The sequence below is a fragment of the Rhododendron vialii genome, chromosome 8a (genome assembly GCF_030253575.1).
Source record: "Rhododendron vialii isolate Sample 1 chromosome 8a, ASM3025357v1".
Lineage (NCBI taxonomy): Eukaryota > Viridiplantae > Streptophyta > Magnoliopsida > Ericales > Ericaceae > Rhododendron > Rhododendron vialii.
The window spans coordinates 7,101,504-7,123,391 of NC_080564.1; the positions used below are offsets into that span (position 1 = coordinate 7,101,504).

The following is a 21,888-nucleotide window of genomic DNA, read 5'->3' on the forward strand; positions in this document are numbered from 1 at the left end:
CACAAACGATTTGAGCCGTTTATTAAATGTAAAACACTTTTTCGATAGTTCTCGTAAAAAAATCAGCTCAATTTGATACTTATAGGTATTTGATTCAATCATTTCACATTTCACTATTTTGAAATCTCAATGAAAAGTTAGATGTTTGAATTGAGAACCTATAACTATCGGATTGACTTGATTTTTCACGAGAACCAATGTTAAAGTGTTTTGCATTTAATGAACGGCTCGGATCATTTATGTGGAACTCGTGGTGGATCCCATAAAAAATTTGTACACTTTTATCTGTATAGGTAGCAGCTCTCGTTTGTTATTCAAGGGCAGGGCATATTCTCCCGTCAATTGTCTTTTTATTTTTATATATAATTCAAGTGCCAGGCCAGGTCTCCATTCAATGGACCGAGGGCTATGCTGCCCCTAGTGAGGGACGGCATCTGTTATCTGGGTCGAGCAGGGCCTTCTCCGGTTTAGTTTCAATAATCGAAAACGTTAACTTCTTAGATCTCGTCGAGTAAAATAATTTTGTAAAAAATCAGCTCCATCGAATATCATTAAGTGCCTCATTGAAACATTTTTATCATGAAAAAATGGATTCGAAACACTGAATCAAATCCATTTGAACCTATTATTGACAAGTTATATTTGTTCCAATCAAGCACTTAATGATATCCGATCAAGTTAACCTTTACGAAGTAAACGTTTTCGATCGTTGGAACGAGATCGGAGGGCTCGGAGAGGACAGCAGAGCCCCCCGTTCCCCATTCAATTGTTGTTAATGTTTAGATACTCGAAAAAATTTAAGGAATTTGATAGGATACATGAAATATGATATATGAAAGTGTCAAAAAAAAAAAATTAGACCATTTAAGACTCAACAAGGTGAAATGAGGTTTTGTTTATTTATATTTCATGTCCAATTGAGGTTTGGCATTTTGTGGGCCATCAATCATGCCATTCTGGAGAAAACGTAGCATTAGGTTTTCCCTAATTTTTGCCATGAAACAGCTTTTAATATAATGTTGGTGCACCGTCCACCTCTCTGCGAAACAAATACTATGCAAGCACAGAAATGGTCACATGAAAGCAATGTGAATCAGGCTTATCTGAAATAGATATTCAGAGTGTGACCGTTTATTTATTTTGAGACAAATGTGAATTGAGTCGAACAGACATCAATGGCAAATCAACTTGCAAATAGACGTCGATGATAAAATCCCTCTTTTTTTTATATATATATATATATTAATAATACTGTATACATCGATTTTTCAATAGAAAAGAATGGTACATACCCATGGTACAAGGCATGGACAGTATTTGTCGAAACATAGAAGTACATATCATAAAATGAGACAGTGGTAGGTTCTATTTTTTTATCCCGTAAAAACCATACAAGTAGTCATCGCACGAGAATATATGATTTTTTTTTTTATTTTCTTGGGATGGTACAAGAAGATATGATTTGTTTGTTTTTACACAACACTGATTTATCTTTGCTCACATTGATGTTTGATAAGTGAGAACGCATGATATTGGTATCGACAAAAAGTTTCATTGAACGATGAGCCTTAACAACTCATGAGGATCCTTTGTTGCAACTGTTCAAGCCTATGAACCGTGTAATTTGTATTTGACTCTTTTTTTTCTTTTCTTTTTATTATCAATATAAAAACAACTCACGAGGGATTACAAAAATCTGCGTTCAGGCTTAAAAAAAAAAAAAAAAAAAAAAACAGAGTCCACTGTGCCGACCCACCTAAGAGCATATGTTGTATTGAAAAAGGCAATGCACATGCCTTGTACCTCTCAAACAAAAAAATAGGAGGCAGGTTTGAAAGAAAACTTTCATCAGTGGATTGCTCATTGTAGGTCTGTTAATGGGCCGGATTCGATTCGGATCCAATAATTTCGAATCGGATCCGACCCATTGACAGGCCTAACTCATTGTAAAGCTGGTCACATAGCCGAACGAGAGGTTCCTGTAGTGCGCATACTAGGAATCGAATTCCTTGTTCAACTCTTAACGCCCTACGGATCTTAGAAACTAGGATCACAGAAAGCGCAAGCAAACAGAAATAGTGTGTAACAAACAAAAAAAAAAGAACACAAGATTTACGTGGAAAATCTCAACGCGAGAAAAAACTACGGGAGTCATACCAGTCCACTATAAAATCGAATCAAAAGTACTACAAGTCTTCTCGCAATCTCTCAGTATGCGTAATCGATTTTTTATCATCGTGATAAGAACCGATTAGTTTGCAAATTACCCTACAAGTGGGCTATATAATTTCACTCTCTACAGGTTATACTGTCCCAATCTGATTTTTATTTTTTCCCTTATCCGCAAAAATGCCTAAAAGACTTGCAAAGAAACTTCCTTCTGGAGAGGCAAAGGGGGAGCAACAATCCAACTACAGGGGGAGAATTTTAAAGCCTCCATCAGTACCTTCAAAACTGTATTTATTTATTTTTTTGCTAAATTAAAAGCAGTTGTGATAAACGCAGCTCGACTATTAAAGTATCAAAATCCAAAATTAACCTACTATATTCTTTGATTTCCTTGTGCCCTCATTTTGTGCCGTCGAGAGAGGTTTGAGACGAGACGCGAGACGAAGATGTGGTGTGGTTTGAGACGAAGACGTGAGACAAAGATGTGACGTGGTTCAGGACAAGATGCGAGACGAAGATGTGGCGTGGTTCGATTTATGACTTATGTGACATAAATGAACGGAGACCCAATAAGGTTATATTGAAGTATTTAATGATTCAAGTCGTTAAGTTTGTAACCTTCCATGTATATATCGTTCATAGCAAAAATCAAGCCGATCAGACAACATTGAAGGCTTCATTGAATAGTACTGTATTTGTTTTAAGAAGAATAGATGGTCAGAGATTTGATAATCTATTTCTTTGAGACAAACGTGGTGGTTCGTTTGTTCGAATAGAAATCAACAGCCAATCTATTTTAATCTTTCGCAAGAAGTGCATATTGAGACCTTGAAAACAAATAGCATAGATCACCAGACGGAACCATCGCAGGTCTCACTTTTATGGAGTATTACATGAAAAATCATATGCGAATTATAATCACATGAGAGGATCTTCATTCGCGACACCCATTTATGTACGCTCACATTGATGCTTGAAAACACGTAAATATTGGTATCGACAAAAAAATTACACAGAACTAGAACCTTAACAACTCACGAGGGATTACCTAAACCTGCATTTCAGATCTCAGTGGTTGTTTTCAAAATCTAATCGCATGGCGATTGGTGAAATGTGTGTTGGGTGCCTTATCAGCAGCAGTAATAGACATACACAGTTTTAAAGTCCGACTTAGCTTCAAAGCACGCAATGCTTGGACACCGTCAGGGCTCAGAACACAAATTGCAGATGAAGGGGGAAAAGTGGGAAAAACATTGGAACTGCAGATATCCAAGATTCAAATGACATCAAAACCCACCCTAAAGGAACAGGTCACCCATCAATCACACAAACAAACCTTTCGTGGAAAGGTTACAAGTTAGTACAAGATTTGCAAAAGAAACAATTCGGAACACAAATTGCGTAACAGAACAACTTACTTTTCAAACCCAACAGCCGCAGAAAAGGTTTGCATTAGTCGAAACCAAACACCTGTGAAGACCGATGATACCCTCCAATTCTTTGGACCAGTTTGGTTCATTGCAGAGAAAACACTTTGGTCCCGGCCCACTAGACTCAAATGATCTGAACTAGTCCATAAAAACTGGAGGAGATCCTCCCAGTCTAAACGCTATGTATCACATGCTTCAGAGCGCAAAACGAAAAAAATCCTCATTTTCGTACCGATAGTGTCCACTCATCCCATATATGTCTCCCGCTCTCAAATTCCTTCTAGGATTTTTTCCCCCATCAATTATTCAACTATTTTAAGAGACTTCCTGTTCTTCATCAAATCAGCTCTAGATTCCATCTTCACAGGATGGGGAGTAGAAAATGTGAACTCCTCATTTTCGCCCTGATAGTGTCCAATAACTTCATAGCTATCTTCATCTCTCAAATTCCTTCTAGGGTTTCTTCCGCCATCACTACTTTGAGGGGACCCTCCATCCTCCGAATTCACTTCTTCATCAGCCTCATTCCCCTTGGGTAAAACCCTAATTTCCTCAACCCCTCTACAGAGATTGTCCAAAATCTCTATCTCATTATCAGCTGAATCACTCCCGTCACTGCTATTAGTATCTCCCGTTGAAATTGGTTCACGGGTAGTTGTAAAAACATTGTAAACATTCCCATTTTCCGCAAAGCTCACACTTTTCTTAACTTTGGCTGGGGTCTTCACAAACCCCCCATTTCTATTGTGGGAATAACCAGCCTTACCATTGACAGGAATTCTAGGGTTTTCAACCTCGATGCCTTCTTCATCATCACGATCATAATCGGAATCCACAGAAAACCCATGAATTTTCTCAACGCGGCCGCCCGATTTTTTCTCCCCCAAAACTCTCTCATCAGCATACATAACCCTAATCTTGTTACCACCAGTCCTTCTGTATCTTGTATTCTTCAATGCTAGACTCGAAATTTCACATCTTTTGACCGCTACCTCGTCAATTAACTCCATAAATCGAATAATCTCTCTGATAATTGATCTTTTCCCATCCCTAATCATCGGATCACCACCCTGCAATCAAACCCACCTCAGATCTCCCATAAGGTAACACAACTTAGCCCCTTTGGATCTTGAGAAATGGTGTGATAACAAAAGGGAAGGAGCCAATCAAAAAGTATCATTTTTGTTCTCTTCCTCTCCATTTCTCACCAAATTACTCAATCCAAATGAGTGATTTGGAAAGAGACTCTAATCCTTCCTTTTCTTTTCTTCAAATCCCTAAATCCAAAGGGGCCATGGACCACACTTCAAAATTGTTTAAAAACGCTGATAAGATAACTGCAAAAATCTAATCTTCGATTAATTCCTTTAAAAAGTATCATTTTTGTACCATTCTCTCCGTTTCTCACCAAATAACTCAATCCAAACGAGTGATTTGGCAAGACACTCTAATTCTTTCTTTTCTTTTCTTTTCTTAAAATGCCTCAATCCAAAGGGGCTATGGAACCACCCTTCAAAATTGTTTAAGAACACTGATAAGATAATTGCAAAAAAAATCTAAAACTTGGATCAGTTCCTTTACGCATAGGTCTATATAAAATGCACGCAATGGGTTATAAAAGGATGATAGTTATTACCTGGATAGAGTCCAGTTTGAGGAGCAAGTTCGCGGCGCGGCGAGAGATCGCCTGAGAATCAAACTGGGTGTCCTGATTTAACGACGTTTTGAGGGCGTTGAGAGCTGATTTGACGGCGGCGAGGTCTTTGAGCTGCCGTAGTGTTCGGGATCTGCGAACAAGGAACGCTCTGAAGTGGGTTTGGATGGTACGTGCGGCGGCGTCGCGGAGGGAACGAGAAGACGGTGGGTTCGAGTTAAAAGAGTACTGGCGGCGGAGGAGGGAGGATTCGAGGGTGGCGATGCGGCGGAGGAGGGAAGAGACGGTGGGTTGAAAGTCTCGGTGGGTTTGCTGTGGTGGGTGATGTGGGGTCTGGTGAGGGTTGTGGTGGGGGAAGGGATCGTGAAGTGGGTTGAGGTGGGGAGAGTGGTGGTGGGGTTGTGGTGGAGGGGGGTGGTGGTGGAAATGAGAGGGTGGGGAGTGGAGATGTGGGTCTGGTGGTGGAGGAGGGGTGTAGTAAGTGGAGTAGTGGCAGCAACAATAGGAGGTGGCGGCGGCGGCGGGCGGCGGGCAGTGGTGGTGCTGGTGGTGCTGGTGGGAGGCCATGGGAAGGGGATCTTGGCAGCCGAGTGAGGTGGGGTTTCCTTGTCTTTTGAGGGTTTGGGTTGAAAGGGATAGACTTCGATCCTCCGGTTAGAGATAAAATATTATGTACTCTCGAGCCGTTCGATGCATTTTTAGACATCTTAGATTGAAACCTTTTTTTTCCCATCACCCCTTCTCTTTCTCTCTCCAAATCGGAGCCATCCAAAATCGCATTAGACGACTCAAATATGCCTAGCGGATACACCATACATTAGTATTGTGTGGGATCCACTTCGAGGTTTCTTATCAATTATGCTACAAACACGCCTTTCAACCACTCCCCAGATATTTCTCTTTTACAAGCAGTGGAGCTTGTCTCTCAGCTACTTTCCAAACACTCATTTCTCACGAGCAGTGGAGTTCGCAGATGTGTGAAGCCCACCACTTATAAGAGAGGAGCGTTTAGAGAGTGATCAAGAGATGTGTCTCCAGCGTTTCTAATGTCATATGAATGGTCAAAATCATTTAATTTGTTTAAAATATTTTTAAAAAATTACTATAAAAATTAGTTCAATCAAATATGTGTAAAAGCTTGATTGAAGATACACCATACAAAACGTGTTATATGAGACCCACCTCGAGGCCCCATGTAAATGGTCGAAATTGTTCAATTTGTTTAAAATATTTGTAATACTTACAAAATCGGTTGGGATCAAATTCAAATATCGATTGGGACTTGATCGAAAATGTTGTACCCCAAATGATGTACCATAGAATATCTCGGGTTACGGCCTACGGGAGGCTTGTAGACGTACTACCTATCTGGTGAAGACTGAAGAGACTCGTATGGATATTCGATATCACATAGATGGTCCTTATAGTTTGAGAAGTACCTTTAAAATTCCCCCATATGTACTAATTTGATGAATTTTACCCCAGTGTATTGTCTTTCTCTTAATGTAATTTCAAACCGAAGGCACGTTTAAAATTCGCTGAATTTCCTTGTGCTGGCACGTACTCTTTTTGTGTCATGTGCAAGGTCATGCGATCAAGATTTGGTATCTCTCAAATTCAACGAATCAGAGTGAAGACCTGTATAAATATAAGGACGGACGGTGTTAATTAACTTTGTTTCTTTTGATGGAGTTGTGAAAATATTTGACTTTGCGTCCGTATAAATACTTGAGTTCTGCAATAGGGACCGATCGGTTCCCTACCGAAATCGTACCAATGGTCGTGTCGGGCCGACTCCGACTACCAGACGATCGATCTGAGCCGTCCAAAAATTTTATAAAAAAAAATACGAGGGGGCCTACGCGGGAGTCAACGTCATCCGATATGTATAGGATGTTTGATCCAAACACCCTATTTTTCATGTATATAGTGTTTGGATTAAGCACCATACACATATCGGATGTTATTGATTCCCGCGTAGGCCTTCTCTTTTTTTTTTTATAGAATTTTTGGACGGCTCGGATCGACCGTCCGATGGTCGAAGATGGCCCGACGCGGCCGTCGATACGATTTTGATAGAAACCGATCGGTCCCTATAGCTTTATGGTAAATACTTGGTCCTGTGAGTCACATGTGATTCTTTTGGTGTACAAAATCCTATTGAATTTAGCATATTGACAACTGACATCTAATAATGGATTCATAAAGACGAAAATAGTTAAAATTTCAATACATATTTTACAAATATCCATGTATTTTTGCAGATATCTACAAACTATTCACAGAAGTCAATACACTTTTCAAGTTGGATATTATTCATTGCTTGGTGGGCAGTGACTAATATTTTCCTTAAACTATAGAAACTGACAGTGTAGTTTTTCTGTAAACAGTGGTTTCTGTGGACGCACGTGACACTGACACGTGAAGGAAATGGCAATGACAGGATTATAAGATGCCTTTTCTCATGTCCCATTATGGTTATGAAACAGAATACTGGAAAATACCACCTATTCATGGACGCTTTTCACCCAAAAAATATAAAAATAAAAATAAAAAAATCGATCCCACTTGGTGTATGAGGAGGCCCAACTGTGGACCCACTGACAAAAAAATAAAATAATTAATGAACCAAAATTTTTTTTTTAATCAAAATAAAGATCCAATCACTATTCTCATTATTGAAGTACATATCACATGTTATCTCCGTCCAATTTATTTTTTCAATTTTGAAATATGTTTCTATAAAGAATAGTTTTCAATTTGCAATTTTGATAAATTTGTCTAACAAAACCAATTGAGATCTATCGATCAAAGACCATGTATAATAAGTATACTATTCCCTCCGTCCCAAATTCTTTGTCTAGTCCGCAAAACGGAGCGTTAAAAATAATATTGTACAATTTTTGCAAGAAAAAGTCAAAAGTTCTTCAACAACTTACTATATATCAATGAGTATTTTTAATTTGTGAAAAAAGTTTGAATTTTTTCTTGAAAAAATTGCATTATTATGAACATTGCTATACATTGAGAAATAAACAGTGTTTCATGTTGCAGCCACAGTTTTCCATGGCAGTGGCTTCCCCTAAAAAATGGGCAGGGGTTATGCATGGAGGAGCCATCTACATAAGTTCCTTTCACAATTCACAAAGCAAGTTTTTTATCAACAGCAATTCCATCTCTTCTCAATGGATACCTTACAATAGGCCAATATCAAGACCTGAACAACCAGAAATGAAACGACGAAAAAGAGAAACGCGCGAATATAGCTTGAAAACTTAAATTGTGCTTACAATCTCCTCGCGTATTTTAGGCGGCGGTGACTACTACAAACCGAGTGCATGCCTCTTCATCATGGCAAGATGTTTCTGTCCTTCAATGTGATACTTGAAAACAACTTCACTATTACAAACCACTTTGCATATCGCGCACGTCCTAACAGCATCCGCGGCTGCCCCACCTTCCAATACCTTCCGCCTCTTTGCTTCAAAATCCTCCACCGATACGTCTGCCTTTCTTCTACCTTTCCCCTTCCCAGCAGGATTTTCTTGTGGCCCAATCACTGGATTATCTGAAGCAACATGGTGTGGCGCAGCTGCTTCTTTCAGTTTGTCCATATTCCTCTTGTGCTTCTTACCTGATTTATGCTTGTTGAGAACATCCTTGGTGTCACACTCAACCTTGCAAACCTCACACCATACAGATTGTACGACCTTTGTTTTATGTGGGACCCTCTTCCAAGTTTTGTTATTACCTCGTGGCTGTGGATTAGGCCACGATGTTGAGTTTGCTTTTGCGGGCACCAACTGCACCGGCCCATTTGGAGGGATCGATATGCCCTGCAAAGGAAGTGGAGGATAGGTTATGAATTAAGCACAATATGCAAATGCGATGACGCATACAAAAAGAGTAAGGAAAACCAATTTTCTCTCTATATTTGTTCCCCATGAGAAGGTTCGTAAAGTAACTGATGAGTACAGAAAAGGAATTGGATGAAAGATGATCTGTATGTGGTTTTCATGAAGTTTTGTTTGCTCAGGATTTTCTCTATTCCTTATCATCGTTCCCACATTACATTGACCATTAAATGGGTTGCCTAGGCAAACAGGTAATGTTGCACATACCCTAATCGCCCTATTATGGATAAAATTCCCGACAACTCAAACAAATTTTTGGCCAGCCCAAACCTGATTCATAGTTCCAACGCGTACATACAAACACCACTATTTCATAAACTTCTCTATAAACAGAGCAACACCAGTCTTGATTTTAAATCCATATTCTTCTGAACTAATGATACAGAAGCTAGCGAGTAGGCTTTCAGGTGTGAGATGTTCATGCTAAAAGCCCCAATATTTGGCTTCTTATAGAAACAGAGATGCATGTGTATGTCAATGTCTGATCTGGCATTTCAATTGTCCCTTAAATCTTGTAGGTAATGCATTGAATGAGAAAATTGTAGACCATTGCTATATGGAGAGTATTGTTGTGGCACCACTGGCTGGTATGTATAGTACATAGTTTTTTTGGGTCAAATTTTGAGATCAGCATGTGTATAGTCCCAATCACTGTTACAGAGAATATTGCAGTGGCTGGTATTTTTAGTACATAGATTTGGTGGGGGGGGGGGGGGGGGGGGAATTGGGATCAGCACAAGTGTAGAGTACAATCAAAACTAAGAAGGACTGAGAGATGTTCAGTGTATAGGCTCACATGCTTTGATGGGTAGATGCATGTTGGTGGAAGCAGTAGAACCAGGACATGGCATCGGTGCACATTTCATGATTAGGCAGACATCGGTCGTACATTCAATGCCCATCTAAAAGACTAAGACACCAAGAATAGATTTCTCCAAGCTACAGCAAAACATTATTTGATGAACGAGGACATAAGAATTTGGTCGAGTTTAGGAGAAACGGGGAGAGGATATCACATATCCTGAGGGATAGAAAGGCCAGAAAATTATGTGTTGTGCCTCTCCTCTAGTTTAGATGAAAATGCAAAGAAAGAACAAAGGGGAGTAACTTTCCCTCCCATTGTTTGTTTAATGATGACCGAAATTGCTGTTTATTTTGTGAGTGGGAAGGGTAATAAGCCTAAAGTATGATAAGTTAACCTAACGGGAAGAAATGTGGCCCCGGAGGTTAGCAATAGCTTCACTCTCCACACTATCTTTTCCTTCCACTCACAACTCCCAAGTGAAGGATAAGGAAAATAAAAAAAATTCCTTTGCTTATCATCCAAACCATCCACCCAAACACTGTGTCAATGAATGTGGAAATAAATGTCACATAGCAGCTCATAGAGAAAGCCTCAACAGAAATGATCATGATACCATGTCATCTAGTATCATTGATGAGGAAAAAAGGATAAATCCTAAACTGCATGAAACTGGTAGACACATCACAAGGATGATTTACTTGGAAGAAGAAGCGATTTGGTTGCTCTATTGGTTATCCAAAATATTCTTAACTTAATCATACATCTTAGCACATCTACAAACACGAGCTTGTGTAGGGTCCTGTGATCATGTGAAGCTACAATGGGTTAAATATTAAGGTGGATGAGAGACCAGGGCAGCATCCTAAAACAATGGAACTGCTTGAAATGTGCCATCTCATAGAAACTGGCTCCCCGACTATGCTTACCTGGTAAATTTAACTTGGATTGGCGATTGGAGCAGATGGCATTCTCCAAGAATATTTACCTAAACGTTTCACATATAAATCCTTACATTGGCAATAGAGAAAGGATGCAAATGAAACTCCAATAACAGGAGAGGACAAGAAAGTAGAAGCTACAGGACTTGTGATATCCATTTTGCTGAGGCCAATCAATAATTCATCTCACAACAAAATCACATCATATGCAACAGAACAAACACCCTCTAGTTTCCAAAACGGATACTGCTATCATGCACGGCAATGTCCTCTAAGGTTCACAATAAGACGTGTTTCCATACCAGAGATCCAGGCATCACCTTAGAGGCTGGCATGTGGAGGCATGAGGCAACGAGCTTATGACATGGACTTACATGATATGATGAAAAAGCATGTACCCACAATTTGTCATCAAGTGAAAACCCTCAAACGAGAAAGCAATGCTGCAGCTTTCCTCTTATCGAAATCTAGACCAAAATATTTGACCGTGAAGAAATGGAAAGAAGTATATTTTGCCAAAACAACATTGGAAAGACAAAAATATAGGACATGTCTGAAATGGCTAACTGGCTATGCACTCAAAACAACACCCACGATCGTGGAGTTAGAATACAAACTGATCACCCTTAGTTGAAGATGTGCGAAACTGGAGGATAGATGGAGGAGAGTTTCTCCAAATCAAGGCATGAATTGTCTATCTTCACTTTTAGAACATTGAAGTATAATCCAGAAACTAGTTTTTCAATAGAGAGATTTACTAGTAGACAAGGACATCAATCAGTCTTCCCCTCCTAAAGGCCGAGCAAATCTAACAATAGCTCAGGTGACTAGATATAAAATTTCTGCAGCTGGTTAGCCTGGAGCCTTGACAAAGCTGTTGACTCACCAAGTAAAACAGGATAGTATCTAATTGGCTTCTCACTCAGAAATAAGCCAACTGTTAGGAATTTTGGTTCTCTTACAAGAATTAAGCATACACAAAGAAAAAGAAGAACACAAAGAATTATGTGGTTCAGCACCTAGTTGCATGTGTCCACAGGGCACGGAGAGTTTAATATATTGAAAGTGTTTACAATGAAAAAAATGAACACCCAATGAAGAAACGTAGAACTTTTTTCTCCATCTTCTTCTTCCTTACACTCTCAATATTTCTATCAACATGTGCTCCCAAACTCTATCCATCCCTAGCTCCCATGGGCTAAATATGGTCATACCACTTTTCTTCCCTCACCAAGAGAAAGCCACCTTACTTGACTCCAATTTGCTTTTATACCATGTGTATCAAAACCAAGCAGTGAATTACTCTCAACCACATTTGAAGACAATATGATTTCATTGTTAAGGACCTATTGAGACGGGCCATGATTGCATCAAAAGAGGGTAATGTCAGAGGCTGGACAACAGAGGGTGGGGTGGTTCTAAGTCAATTGGATCGTTTGCCCAGGGTTACAAATGGAGTTGCTATTATTGTAACAAAGAGTCATATAATCAAATAGTGCCCAAAGCACAAGGCGGACAAGGCAAAGGAGAAACTAGCGGGTGCAACAATTATAGAGAGCTCCAACGCTATTGAAGATTATGCGCTCACATTTTCTTCAGAAGATGAGAAATTAGATTCAATGATAGACTCTAGTTGTTCACCTCATATTGGATAATAGACTCTAGTTGTCCAGAAAAGTTCAATCCTCAGTTCACGTCGTAACCTTTAATGAAAACCATCAAATTCTCAGCTCAAACAGATCCAAGCATGGAAGTTCTAAAATTTTAATAACATAATCTAACGAAAACATTTTGGGATCAAAGGCCAACTACTCTGCAGATCATCGTGATGGGATTAATAGTATCATAATCTAAACATAAGATCTTAAAAGATAAACCCAATCAACCTCACCATATCGGCCTCCTAGGAAGAACTCATTATTTGGCTAGGTTCTCATTCAACAGACCCGACAAAGGGAATTCATTTCATTCGGTCAGCCGTAGCCTGGTAGTATCTACCCCTTTGGCTACCTAGGTGAGAAAAGAAAAGAAAAGGGTGTGATTTCCCCTATTAGTGAGAAAAGAAAAGAAAGGAGTGTGGTTTCTCACCATCTCGTTTGGATGGACAAAATAAAGGGGAGAAAAGAAAAGAGAGTGTCATGTAAGTTTTTACCAAAATAACCTTTCCTTTTTATCTTCGTCTTCACCACCACCATTTCCGGAGCAGATTTGACCAGACCCAAATCTGCAGATTTGTGTAACTTACGGCAGATTTACGGTAAACTTACCCAAATTTGAGCAGATTTGAGCAAATTTGTCTTTGTCGTCTTCCTTTTCACAAAACTTTTGAAGTAAGTGGAAGAGAAAGGACGAGAAAGATAGCAGAAGTTTTCAAAGTCTCCTGTATACAACGACTTATGAAGAAGATGAAGAAGACAATGGCACCGACGGACGAAGAAGAGACCTAGGGTTTCCAGCGGGCCCGACGGATGCACGAAGAAGACAAAGAAGACTGAGGGGTTAAAATTGGCAACTCGGTTCCTTTCTCACGGAATCTCGCCACAACTGGTGAGAAACGAAACGGGCAAGTAAGGGGTTTCTCATTCTCCCCATTTCTCACCCTCTCTTGCCATTTTAATCAACCAAACATGCGAAAGAAACACTTCTCCCTCCATTTCTATTCCATCCTCTTGAAATCTCTCAATCCAAACAAGCATTTTGTCTAAACATCCTAAGAATCTACTTTCAAATTCTTTCAACCAACACAACCCAAGAAGGTTACCTGAGTGGCAGTCAGAAGATATGGAAATACAACACAGACGCACAAACCCAATATGGATCAGCGTAGAACATGTGACGCAGTAACATAACTACGATCGTCAAGCATTCCTCAATTTCATTCAAAATTTACCATCTTTTCCTCTCATTTTCTTTCTACTCTCAATTAAAACCAAAAGGGCAATCTAAATAACCAGAACAGTGAGGTAAAAATAACTATTCAAAACAACAAACCAATCACTTACAGTCGCATAACGAGTTGACCCGTAATGCGGAATCACCCCATTCGCCGACCAATTCGGGTCCTGATAGTACCCAGATGGAACTGCCGACGTCTGGTGATGAGGATAGGCCACATGGGTCTGGTAGGCTTCGAACCCAACACCACCACCACCATGGATTTGTGGCAACGAGCTAACAGAAGCGTATGGATAAACGGCAGGCCCAGCGGTGTAATGGGGTTGACGAGGATCAATTGATGGGTTAGGGTTAGGGCTAGGACTTGGGGGTTGGTAGTGGGAGGGGTAGTGGTTGGTGTAGAGATGATTGGAGAGGGTGTATAGGGGAAGTGGGTTAGGGTTTTGGGATGCGTGCTGTTGCATTTCACTCTACCTGTTGGTTCTTGTTTCGGACTTTCGGTTACCGTGAGAGAGAGAGAGAGAGGATTTTCTCTCACTACAGCTCCCAATTGTTTGGAAAGGAGGAGCCGCTGCAGTGAAGCGGACAACGTTGGTGGAACTTCCATCAATAAAGAAGGCCCAGTTCTGAATACATGCAGGCTTCGAGCCCAATGGAATTTGTTCCTTTTTTATTTGAAAATTGATTTTGACACTTCAATTTGACTGCTGATTTTGCTACTTATTTTTTTGTTAATGTCACTTCCTTGCAAGTGTATTTTTAATATAAAAATATACTTGCAGAAGAGTGACGTTAACAAAAAAGAGAGTGACGAAATCATTTCCTTCAATTTTAGCCACTTTGCGAAACCATCCCAGAGGTTTGTGAAAATTGCATATTACCCCCAACATTTGCAAAATTACCAAATACCCTTTTTACATACTACTTTAACAAATTACTCCCTTGTCATGATGTAGGGCCATGTAGTGGCTATAAAATTGGATGAAATTAGCCTGAAGTCATCAAATCTTAATTAGGAAGATTTTGGAGTGGCTTATTGGTTTGTCTTTATTAAAAAAAATCATATTTATTAGTTTTGCTTTAAACTTTTGTAAATTATTGATTCGTCTCAACGAGGGAAATTAGAAGAGTAAAAAACTATGATCGAAACTTATCATTTTTAATAAAGACAAAAATAAGTTTTTTTTAAAAAAAAATCAGACTTTTTTTGTCTTTATTTAAAAAATTTTAAAATTTGATCATAATTTTTTACTTTTCCGATATCTCTTGCCGAGAAAAATCAATAATCTACAAAAATTTATCGCAAAACTAATAAATGCAATTTTTTTTGAATAAAGACAGACCAATTTGACTAATTGGTCCAAAACCACCTTTATAATCAACAAAATTGACTTTTTGTATAGCTTTGTGAAAGGCTGTAGAGTAGAGGTGAGGCTACTTTTTCACCTCTACCGCCTTCCACATGCTATAATAGGATACTGTGGTCCATTATAATTAGGATTTTATTATGTTAGACCTATTTTGACGAATTTCTTAGCAGCTACATCAGTAACATCACGACAGGAGTAATTTATTATGCAACAGGAAATAATTTGTAATTTCTCAAACGTGAGTGGAGAATCTATAATTTATAAAAACCTTGCGGGAAGTTTTGATAATTTTCTCAAATAATTTTGTGGGGACCTAAAAAGTGGGACCAATTCTACTCGTTTCTTTTTTGCCCTTTTGGCAGACTCTGCAGTCCACACATAATGACATGGAAAAGAAAAGTGTTATATGGTGGCCTCAACCTCAAAACTGTCAAAATAGAAGGGTAACCATAATTATATGGGTAGTACTCCTACCAAACAAGGTGCATGGATAGTGCAGAGTTCGGTGCACGGGGTTCACTTCCGGGTCTCATAGGATGAAAATTTGACACGTTAGATCAAGTACTGGCGGTTATCCGCTTGGAATGATTCTTCACGAGGCAATTTGAAATTTATTTTAAAATTAATAAACGAGTCGAATCATTTGTGTGAGACTCAAAAGTAGGCCCCGTGCACCATCAGTGCACCCTCGTCGTTACCTGTAATCGTTCGTGTTTGAGGGTTATGTGTGTAAGTATAATTTTTCTATGGAAAAAAACATACCTAATGGTACACATAATAGTACTAGCATTTGGACATATGGTGAGATTAATTTAAAATATTCTCGAGGTGCGTGTAAATTGAATCCGACACTTTCATTTATTTAAAAATATGGTAGTAGCATTTGCATTATGTTGCTTCCATTTATGCTCTCACATAGCATAATTGCAGTTGTTAAGTGGGTTTAGCTCGGCACCACCTAAGCTTCGCACAAGTCTTTCTTCAGGAAGTTAAGGTTGAGGATTTTGCAGTGAAAAGGAAACACCTGTTAACTTAAAAGTGTTAACTAAACATTAAAATGAATTCGTACGTAAAGGGGTAATTGAGAATTGAATCAATTTGTCAAAATTCGGCTTCTTTGGGCTAGTAATCAACTCAATGTTGTGCCCGAGATGAACCACACATAAAACAAAAAAACAGTGTTGTTACGTGATTTTTCAATTGGGTACATCCACGGGACAATCGGAGAGTGTTTCACTATGTGAGAAATATAAGTTTTTACATGGGAGTACCAAATCATCATTTGATCACCCAATCTCACTATATTTTTCTCTCTCACACACACTTCTCTTGCCTTCTCTCCGCTACCCTTGCTTCACACCACCCTCCCTCTCTTGCCGAATCCTCGCCGAAGGAGCCCTCAATGCTCACTTTCTAGTTTCTACCCTCATGCTCCGTCTTTCCTCTCCTGCTCTAAAATGCTGAGATTACATCGCTTTTTATAAGCCCAAAAGAGCCTTTCTACATTCTTCTTCCACTTAGAAAAGGTAGGTGATAGTTGGGCGCGTGCTCACAATAACGGAGGTGGTTGGATGTTGGTGATTGTGAATTTGAGCCAAAAATCAACTCTCTACTGCACTAATATGCCTATTAATCTTGAAGGTCCATAATCTTGAAAGGACCTTCGTAACAACAAGATGCTCTAAAATTCGCTTCGAGGTTTGGAATGAAAATTTGAGAATTCTCAATGCTCAGATTTTTGGCAAACACTGAATCAAGGTAAAACCAACCATACAAATATGAAACTTACAATTCAGGAAAACAAAACTTCAACATGAACTTCATTTGGTTCGAAATTCCCGAAGCAAGTTTATGATCTCCTGTTTTGCGAAAACTGAGACATTTCCTAATCAGATCAGATTAGAACAAAAGCAGGCAGGTAAATGGAAGAATAAAAGAAGATGGAATGTTGGGTACTTGGTACTTACAAGCTATAAGCTGGAAAAAGGGAAATTCACTTCTTTGTGGGTCAAAAACCTGAAGTATCATCCTATTTGTCCTTTGCCACGTTAAAATTTCATGGGAAAACTATACAAGGGACTGTTGGAAGCTTGGACAATGCGTCGTACAAACTCCTAACAAGTGGACTGAGAGCCGTTGGCTGACAATCTATGAGAGACTCTCGGCTTATCAAGAAATAACATTGGAAGAAAACTTGAATCACAATCTATTTTCAATTTCAGATCCCCATGGAAAGGATGATATGTGAGCTCTTGTTCTGCTAGCCTACAAGTGAGACAGTTTCAGACCAAACAGAACAGAAACACACAAGAAAATGGGAGGAAAACAAGATGGAATGGGGGGTACTAGCTACTGACAATAAGCAGAAAAATGGGGAAAAAAAATCACCTCTACTTGGTGTCATTCTAAAACCTGAAGTGTCATTTTCACACTATGAATTCAGTGGGAATTAGCCATTCAAGGAACACAGTTTGCTAAGTTAGAGATCAGCAGCGGCTCACGCTCGCGACCACTCCCAAGCCACCACGGCTTGAACCCAACATCGATATCGACCTCATTTTCAAGACCAAGAACTGGGAGATTAAGATCGCAGACAATACTCAACTCAGAAATCTCTTCTTCCTTTGCTGAAGCAGTCTCTTTGGCGGTTGTGTTTTCTGAAAATCCAACATAATGAGCCCTTTTGTGACCCCCCAAGGCTTGGCCTGATGGGAAAGCCTTGAAGCAGATGGGGCATTCGTGGTCCTTGCCCTTCTTTAATTCATGAAATCCAACTTCCTCAACTACATTCTCAGTCGATTCAAGCTTCTCGAGATCGGAATTTGGGTCAGAGTTATTCAGCAATAGGGTGGTTGACTCAACACTGCTTTCATGGCAGCCAATCTTCACCACAGGGCCACAACTGGTGGTTCTGTGGCCACTCCGGTGGCCTCCAAGCGCTCGGTAAGATGGAAAGACTCGGTTGCACGTCCTGCATTTGTACTCAGGTTTCTTCACAAAGATCCCAGAAAAAGAAGCAACACCTTTGTTTATCTGATCACAAATATTGACCCCAAATTCAGGATCTTCTTGATCATCAAAAGTTGCTTCCTTGCTTGAGTTAGACTTCATCATTTCTGAGTCATCTTGATCCAAAAATCCAACTTCTCCCACCAAATCCTTCACCAGCACCACTTCAGTGGGGACATTTCCATCTTTGATTTCGGCATCGAACAACTCGATTCCAGATTCATCGTCGAGTTCAAACTTCTTGAATTCATCACTCTTTTGAGACCCATCAGTGGAAAATCCCAACTCAGCCTTGTCATTTTCGATCGAAAACTCATAATCCATTTCACCAAATTCAGATAACCCATCAATGGAAAATCCCGAATCGGCCTTCTTTTCACCCAATTCAGATTCTTTCTTCTCACACAAAGAATTCCAAGAACCTGAAACACGAGAATCCAATCTCGCTCTCAATTTCTTCTTTCCCTTCCAATTCTCATCATCAAAATCACACTCTAATTTCCCACCTCGACTACTATCTTTGCAAATTCCAGATTTATCATTCTCAGAAGACTCCAAGACTGAATTCAACTCAGCCAAATTTGTCACACCTCTAGACAGCATGATCAAACTCAAAGCAGCCTCCTCTAATTCATCAACCTCAGAAACATCCAAACAAGATGCATTTGGATTCGAATTGGTTAAAGAAAGATTAGCAGAAACCTTGTAACTCAGCTTCGATCGCTTCCTCCGAACCGGGCACAAATTCTCGTACTCCGATTGCTTCTCTGGCAATCTTTTGGGGTGATGCCTCATGTGACCGAACAGAGCTCTCATTGAACCAAACCCTCTACCACACTGTTTACACGGCCATTCTTTTTCTTTAATCGAGTGACATCTCATATGACCAGAGAGAGCTGTCATCGTTTTGAACTCTTTTCCGCATTCTCTGCACTGGTTTTTCGCATCCGAAATTCTCCAGGACTTCTTAGGGTTTTCTCTAAGCCCATAACTGTTATCAATATCATCGGTCCATTCCATAGCCATGTGGGTTTCGTTGTGATCTTCGTGCTTTTTAGCTGAAGTTGTGGCTAAATGGCACCTCATGTGGCCTCCCAATGAATACCCATTAAAGCAGCTCTTGCTACAAATCTTGCACACGTGCAACTTCTGTTCTTGATCTTCCACCTCCATTTGATTAGATCAAGAAACCAAACGGAATGAACCAAGAACAAGAACCCAGATAAGAAAAACCGATACGAGACGATGGATCAAGATGGAAAACGCAATGGGCCAAGAACAAGAACAGCGGGATGAGAACAAACCAAAAGAAGGATATGAATTTTCTTGGGAAATGCTGATTCTGTGTGTGTGTCAAAGAAACAGGGGAGAATTCGAGGAGGAGCTCGCTGACTGGAAAACCTAAGATTAATACGTAGCTGAAACTGTGATCAGAGAAAGGTAGGTGGTGGGATTGGGGTTGTTCCGCTGTAGAAGTGGTAAAGAGAAAAACCCATGATTGAATTCGTATCAATCACTGCTCACGACCAAGAACAAGATCTGAAGAACCCTACTCTCCCTATCTCTCTCTGTTTCTCGCTCTTGGGTGTTTCTTGCTCTTGGGTTGGGTACTTGATAGGCACAGAGAAAAATAAACCGTCTGAGTCTCTCTCTCTCTCTCTCTCTCTCTCTCTAAATCTGTTTCTATCTCTCTATACTGGCAGCGAATCTCTCTCGCTATCCTCGTTGCTGTTTTGAGGATATTTTCAGGAGGAAGCCTTGCATCATTCATCATTGCATGGAAGCAAAGATACGCTACTGTACTACTTCTAGTCTACTACTCTCATGATTTTTGGATACCGAGTGGGTCCACGTGGTATCCGTGCTCACGGATGCGTCAAACGGGCACCACGTGCATCACGTGGTACCCACCCAGCACCAAAAAATTTCACCAAAAACTGGGCCTACTCGATGGTGTACATAGGTGTCCAAAAAAATGACTCCAAATGTTAATTGTATTTTGCACATCAAATTAAAGGTATCGAAAACAAATAAATCCAAAATCCAGATGGTAATTGGTAAAATAGGAACGCAAAAATCAATTCCTTTATTTGTAGTAGTCAACCTTTTACTGGAAAACGTGGGAATTTCAGAGATGATGGCTGCTGGCCTTGTCTATGAAAAATTGCTTAATAAAGGAAAGTGTTGTTTTTTTAAGTTAGCGTGAAATAATGGGGAAAGATTTATGAATTTCATTGAAAGAGAAGTCCATTAAATGCAATTGTTTGTTTGTGTTTTTTTTTTTATGGCTACTGTAGAAGGTGGGCAACATAGTTGACCCTCTTTGAACGTGACCATATATAGAGAAGGAAGAAAATAATTTGTTTATCACCACGTCATGGTACCCATCACCAGAAGAATCCCATCGAAATGCAAGTGAAAATGAGACCCCCCCACAATCCAACCAGATGGTCCCAAGTCGATTCGAATCCAAGACCGATGAAAAAGGAAAGGCCTAAACCCGGCTGTCTCATCCACCTGAACTACCACCCCGGTGGTATTTTGTTTTGGTTATGGTAGTAATCACTGTGTTCGGTTGCTAGTTTAGTTTTAGTTTTAGTTTTATTTTCAATTATTACTCTATATCTCTAATTATTAATTTCATTTATCTCTCTATCTATCTCCAATCATTACCATATTTTTCTCTCCACCCACTACCAATTAAATTAAACTAAACTAAATTACCAACCAAAGAAAGCCAATTATATTTTGATTCCAGCTTTTCTAGAGAGATGTACAGTGGAGGGAAAGAAAAATATTTTTTTTTGATAACTCGAGTGTTCAATTAGCTTACACGCATATCTACAAATTTTAGAGGCCCAATCTCACTGTCCAGATGGTTCAATTAAGGCCAAAGTAAAGCTCCGTGTGAACTGACTTCAAAAAAGTTAATAACACATAAAAGATTTCAAACCTAAAACCTTACAAAGAAACGATAGTCCCAAAGCAAGGCCAACTCTTCGGGTTGAATGAGGAGCCAAACGTAGAAAATAACATCAAAATATATATGGTATTGTCCGAAAGATTCGATGAATCTATGGGCTCAAATGACACTGCATGTCACCCTCTGGTTTAGCCCATGTCTCCGCTTGGTTAAAAAATATGAAAGTCGGTTTTCTTTAAATTTTATTTTTTCGATTCCTCTCGTCAAGACGAATCAATAATCGTCAAATTTTGGCGCAAAACTAACAAATACAAAAAAAATCAAATAAGAACAAAATTCTCAAATTTAAGTTAAGTTTAAGTTAAATTCATAACAACACAATCGGGTTGAAATTCTCTCACTTTGTCAAGTGGGTGAACTAATTTACTGCACTAAAACTGCTTTTAAGTCGTAATTATCCAATTAGTGGACGATTAGAATTGTGAAGTTCATGATTTGACTTCTTAAACTAATAAGGAAGAGATTTGGATGAGTATCTTCTGATTACATCATAGTATGTAATGGAGTAAGATGAAACAACGGCCGGCGTACACACTCAGGGGTTGTCCTAGTGGTTTGGCCGGATGTCCAGATTTTGGGAGTACTTCTTAAGATTTGGGGTTTGATTCCCTAACAGGGTGAGTACCCTGAAGTAAGTGGGGGGCCGTGACTGGTGTGGCCGCACTAGCTCCCTGGAAGTTTGGATTGCGCAGTTGAATCCATTTAGTGAGCTAGCTGTAGG

General features: G+C 39.5%; 3 protein-coding genes across 3 annotated transcripts; all 3 read right to left on the minus strand.

The window, feature by feature from the left end:
- Positions 1 to 3,397: 3,397 nt before the first annotated feature.
- Positions 3,398 to 5,902, minus strand: LOC131336521 (BAG family molecular chaperone regulator 8, chloroplastic). The gene is made up of 2 exons (XM_058372397.1): positions 5,236 to 5,902; positions 3,398 to 4,669 (listed from the first exon to the last, which is right to left on the minus strand). The coding sequence occupies exons 1-2, from the start codon at positions 5,818 to 5,820 to the stop codon at positions 3,902 to 3,904; spliced, it is 1,353 nt and encodes a 450-aa protein (XP_058228380.1). The 5' UTR covers positions 5,821 to 5,902; the 3' UTR covers positions 3,398 to 3,901.
- Positions 5,903 to 8,373: 2,471 nt separating this feature from the next.
- On the minus strand, positions 8,374 to 14,405 carry LOC131336542 (uncharacterized). The gene is made up of 2 exons (XM_058372418.1): positions 13,913 to 14,405; positions 8,374 to 9,089 (listed from the first exon to the last, which is right to left on the minus strand). The coding sequence occupies exons 1-2, from the start codon at positions 14,267 to 14,269 to the stop codon at positions 8,577 to 8,579; spliced, it is 870 nt and encodes a 289-aa protein (XP_058228401.1). The 5' UTR covers positions 14,270 to 14,405; the 3' UTR covers positions 8,374 to 8,576.
- Positions 14,406 to 17,365: 2,960 nt separating this feature from the next.
- Positions 17,366 to 19,854, minus strand: LOC131336456 (uncharacterized). The gene has a single exon (XM_058372310.1). It carries the CDS (start codon positions 19,355 to 19,357, stop codon positions 17,633 to 17,635), a length of 1,725 nt encoding a protein of 574 aa, XP_058228293.1. The 5' UTR covers positions 19,358 to 19,854; the 3' UTR covers positions 17,366 to 17,632.
- Positions 19,855 to 21,888: the final 2,034 nt, after the last annotated feature.

Coding starts and splice junctions, on each gene's coding strand:
- LOC131336521 (XM_058372397.1), bottom strand. CDS start 5,820: ATGGCCTCCCACCAGCACCACCAGCACCACCACTGCCCGCCGCCCGCC. Junction 4,670..5,235: donor TCAAACTGGACTCTATCCAG/GTAATAACTATC, acceptor GTTTGATTGCAG/GGTGGTGATCCGATGATTAG.
- LOC131336542 (XM_058372418.1), bottom strand. CDS start 14,269: ATGCAACAGCACGCATCCCAAAACCCTAACCCACTTCCCCTATACACC. Junction 9,090..13,912: donor GGTCAACTCGTTATGCGACT/GTAAGTGATTGG, acceptor CTTCCTTTGCAG/GGCATATCGATCCCTCCAAA.
- LOC131336456 (XM_058372310.1), bottom strand. CDS start 19,357: ATGGAGGTGGAAGATCAAGAACAGAAGTTGCACGTGTGCAAGATTTGT.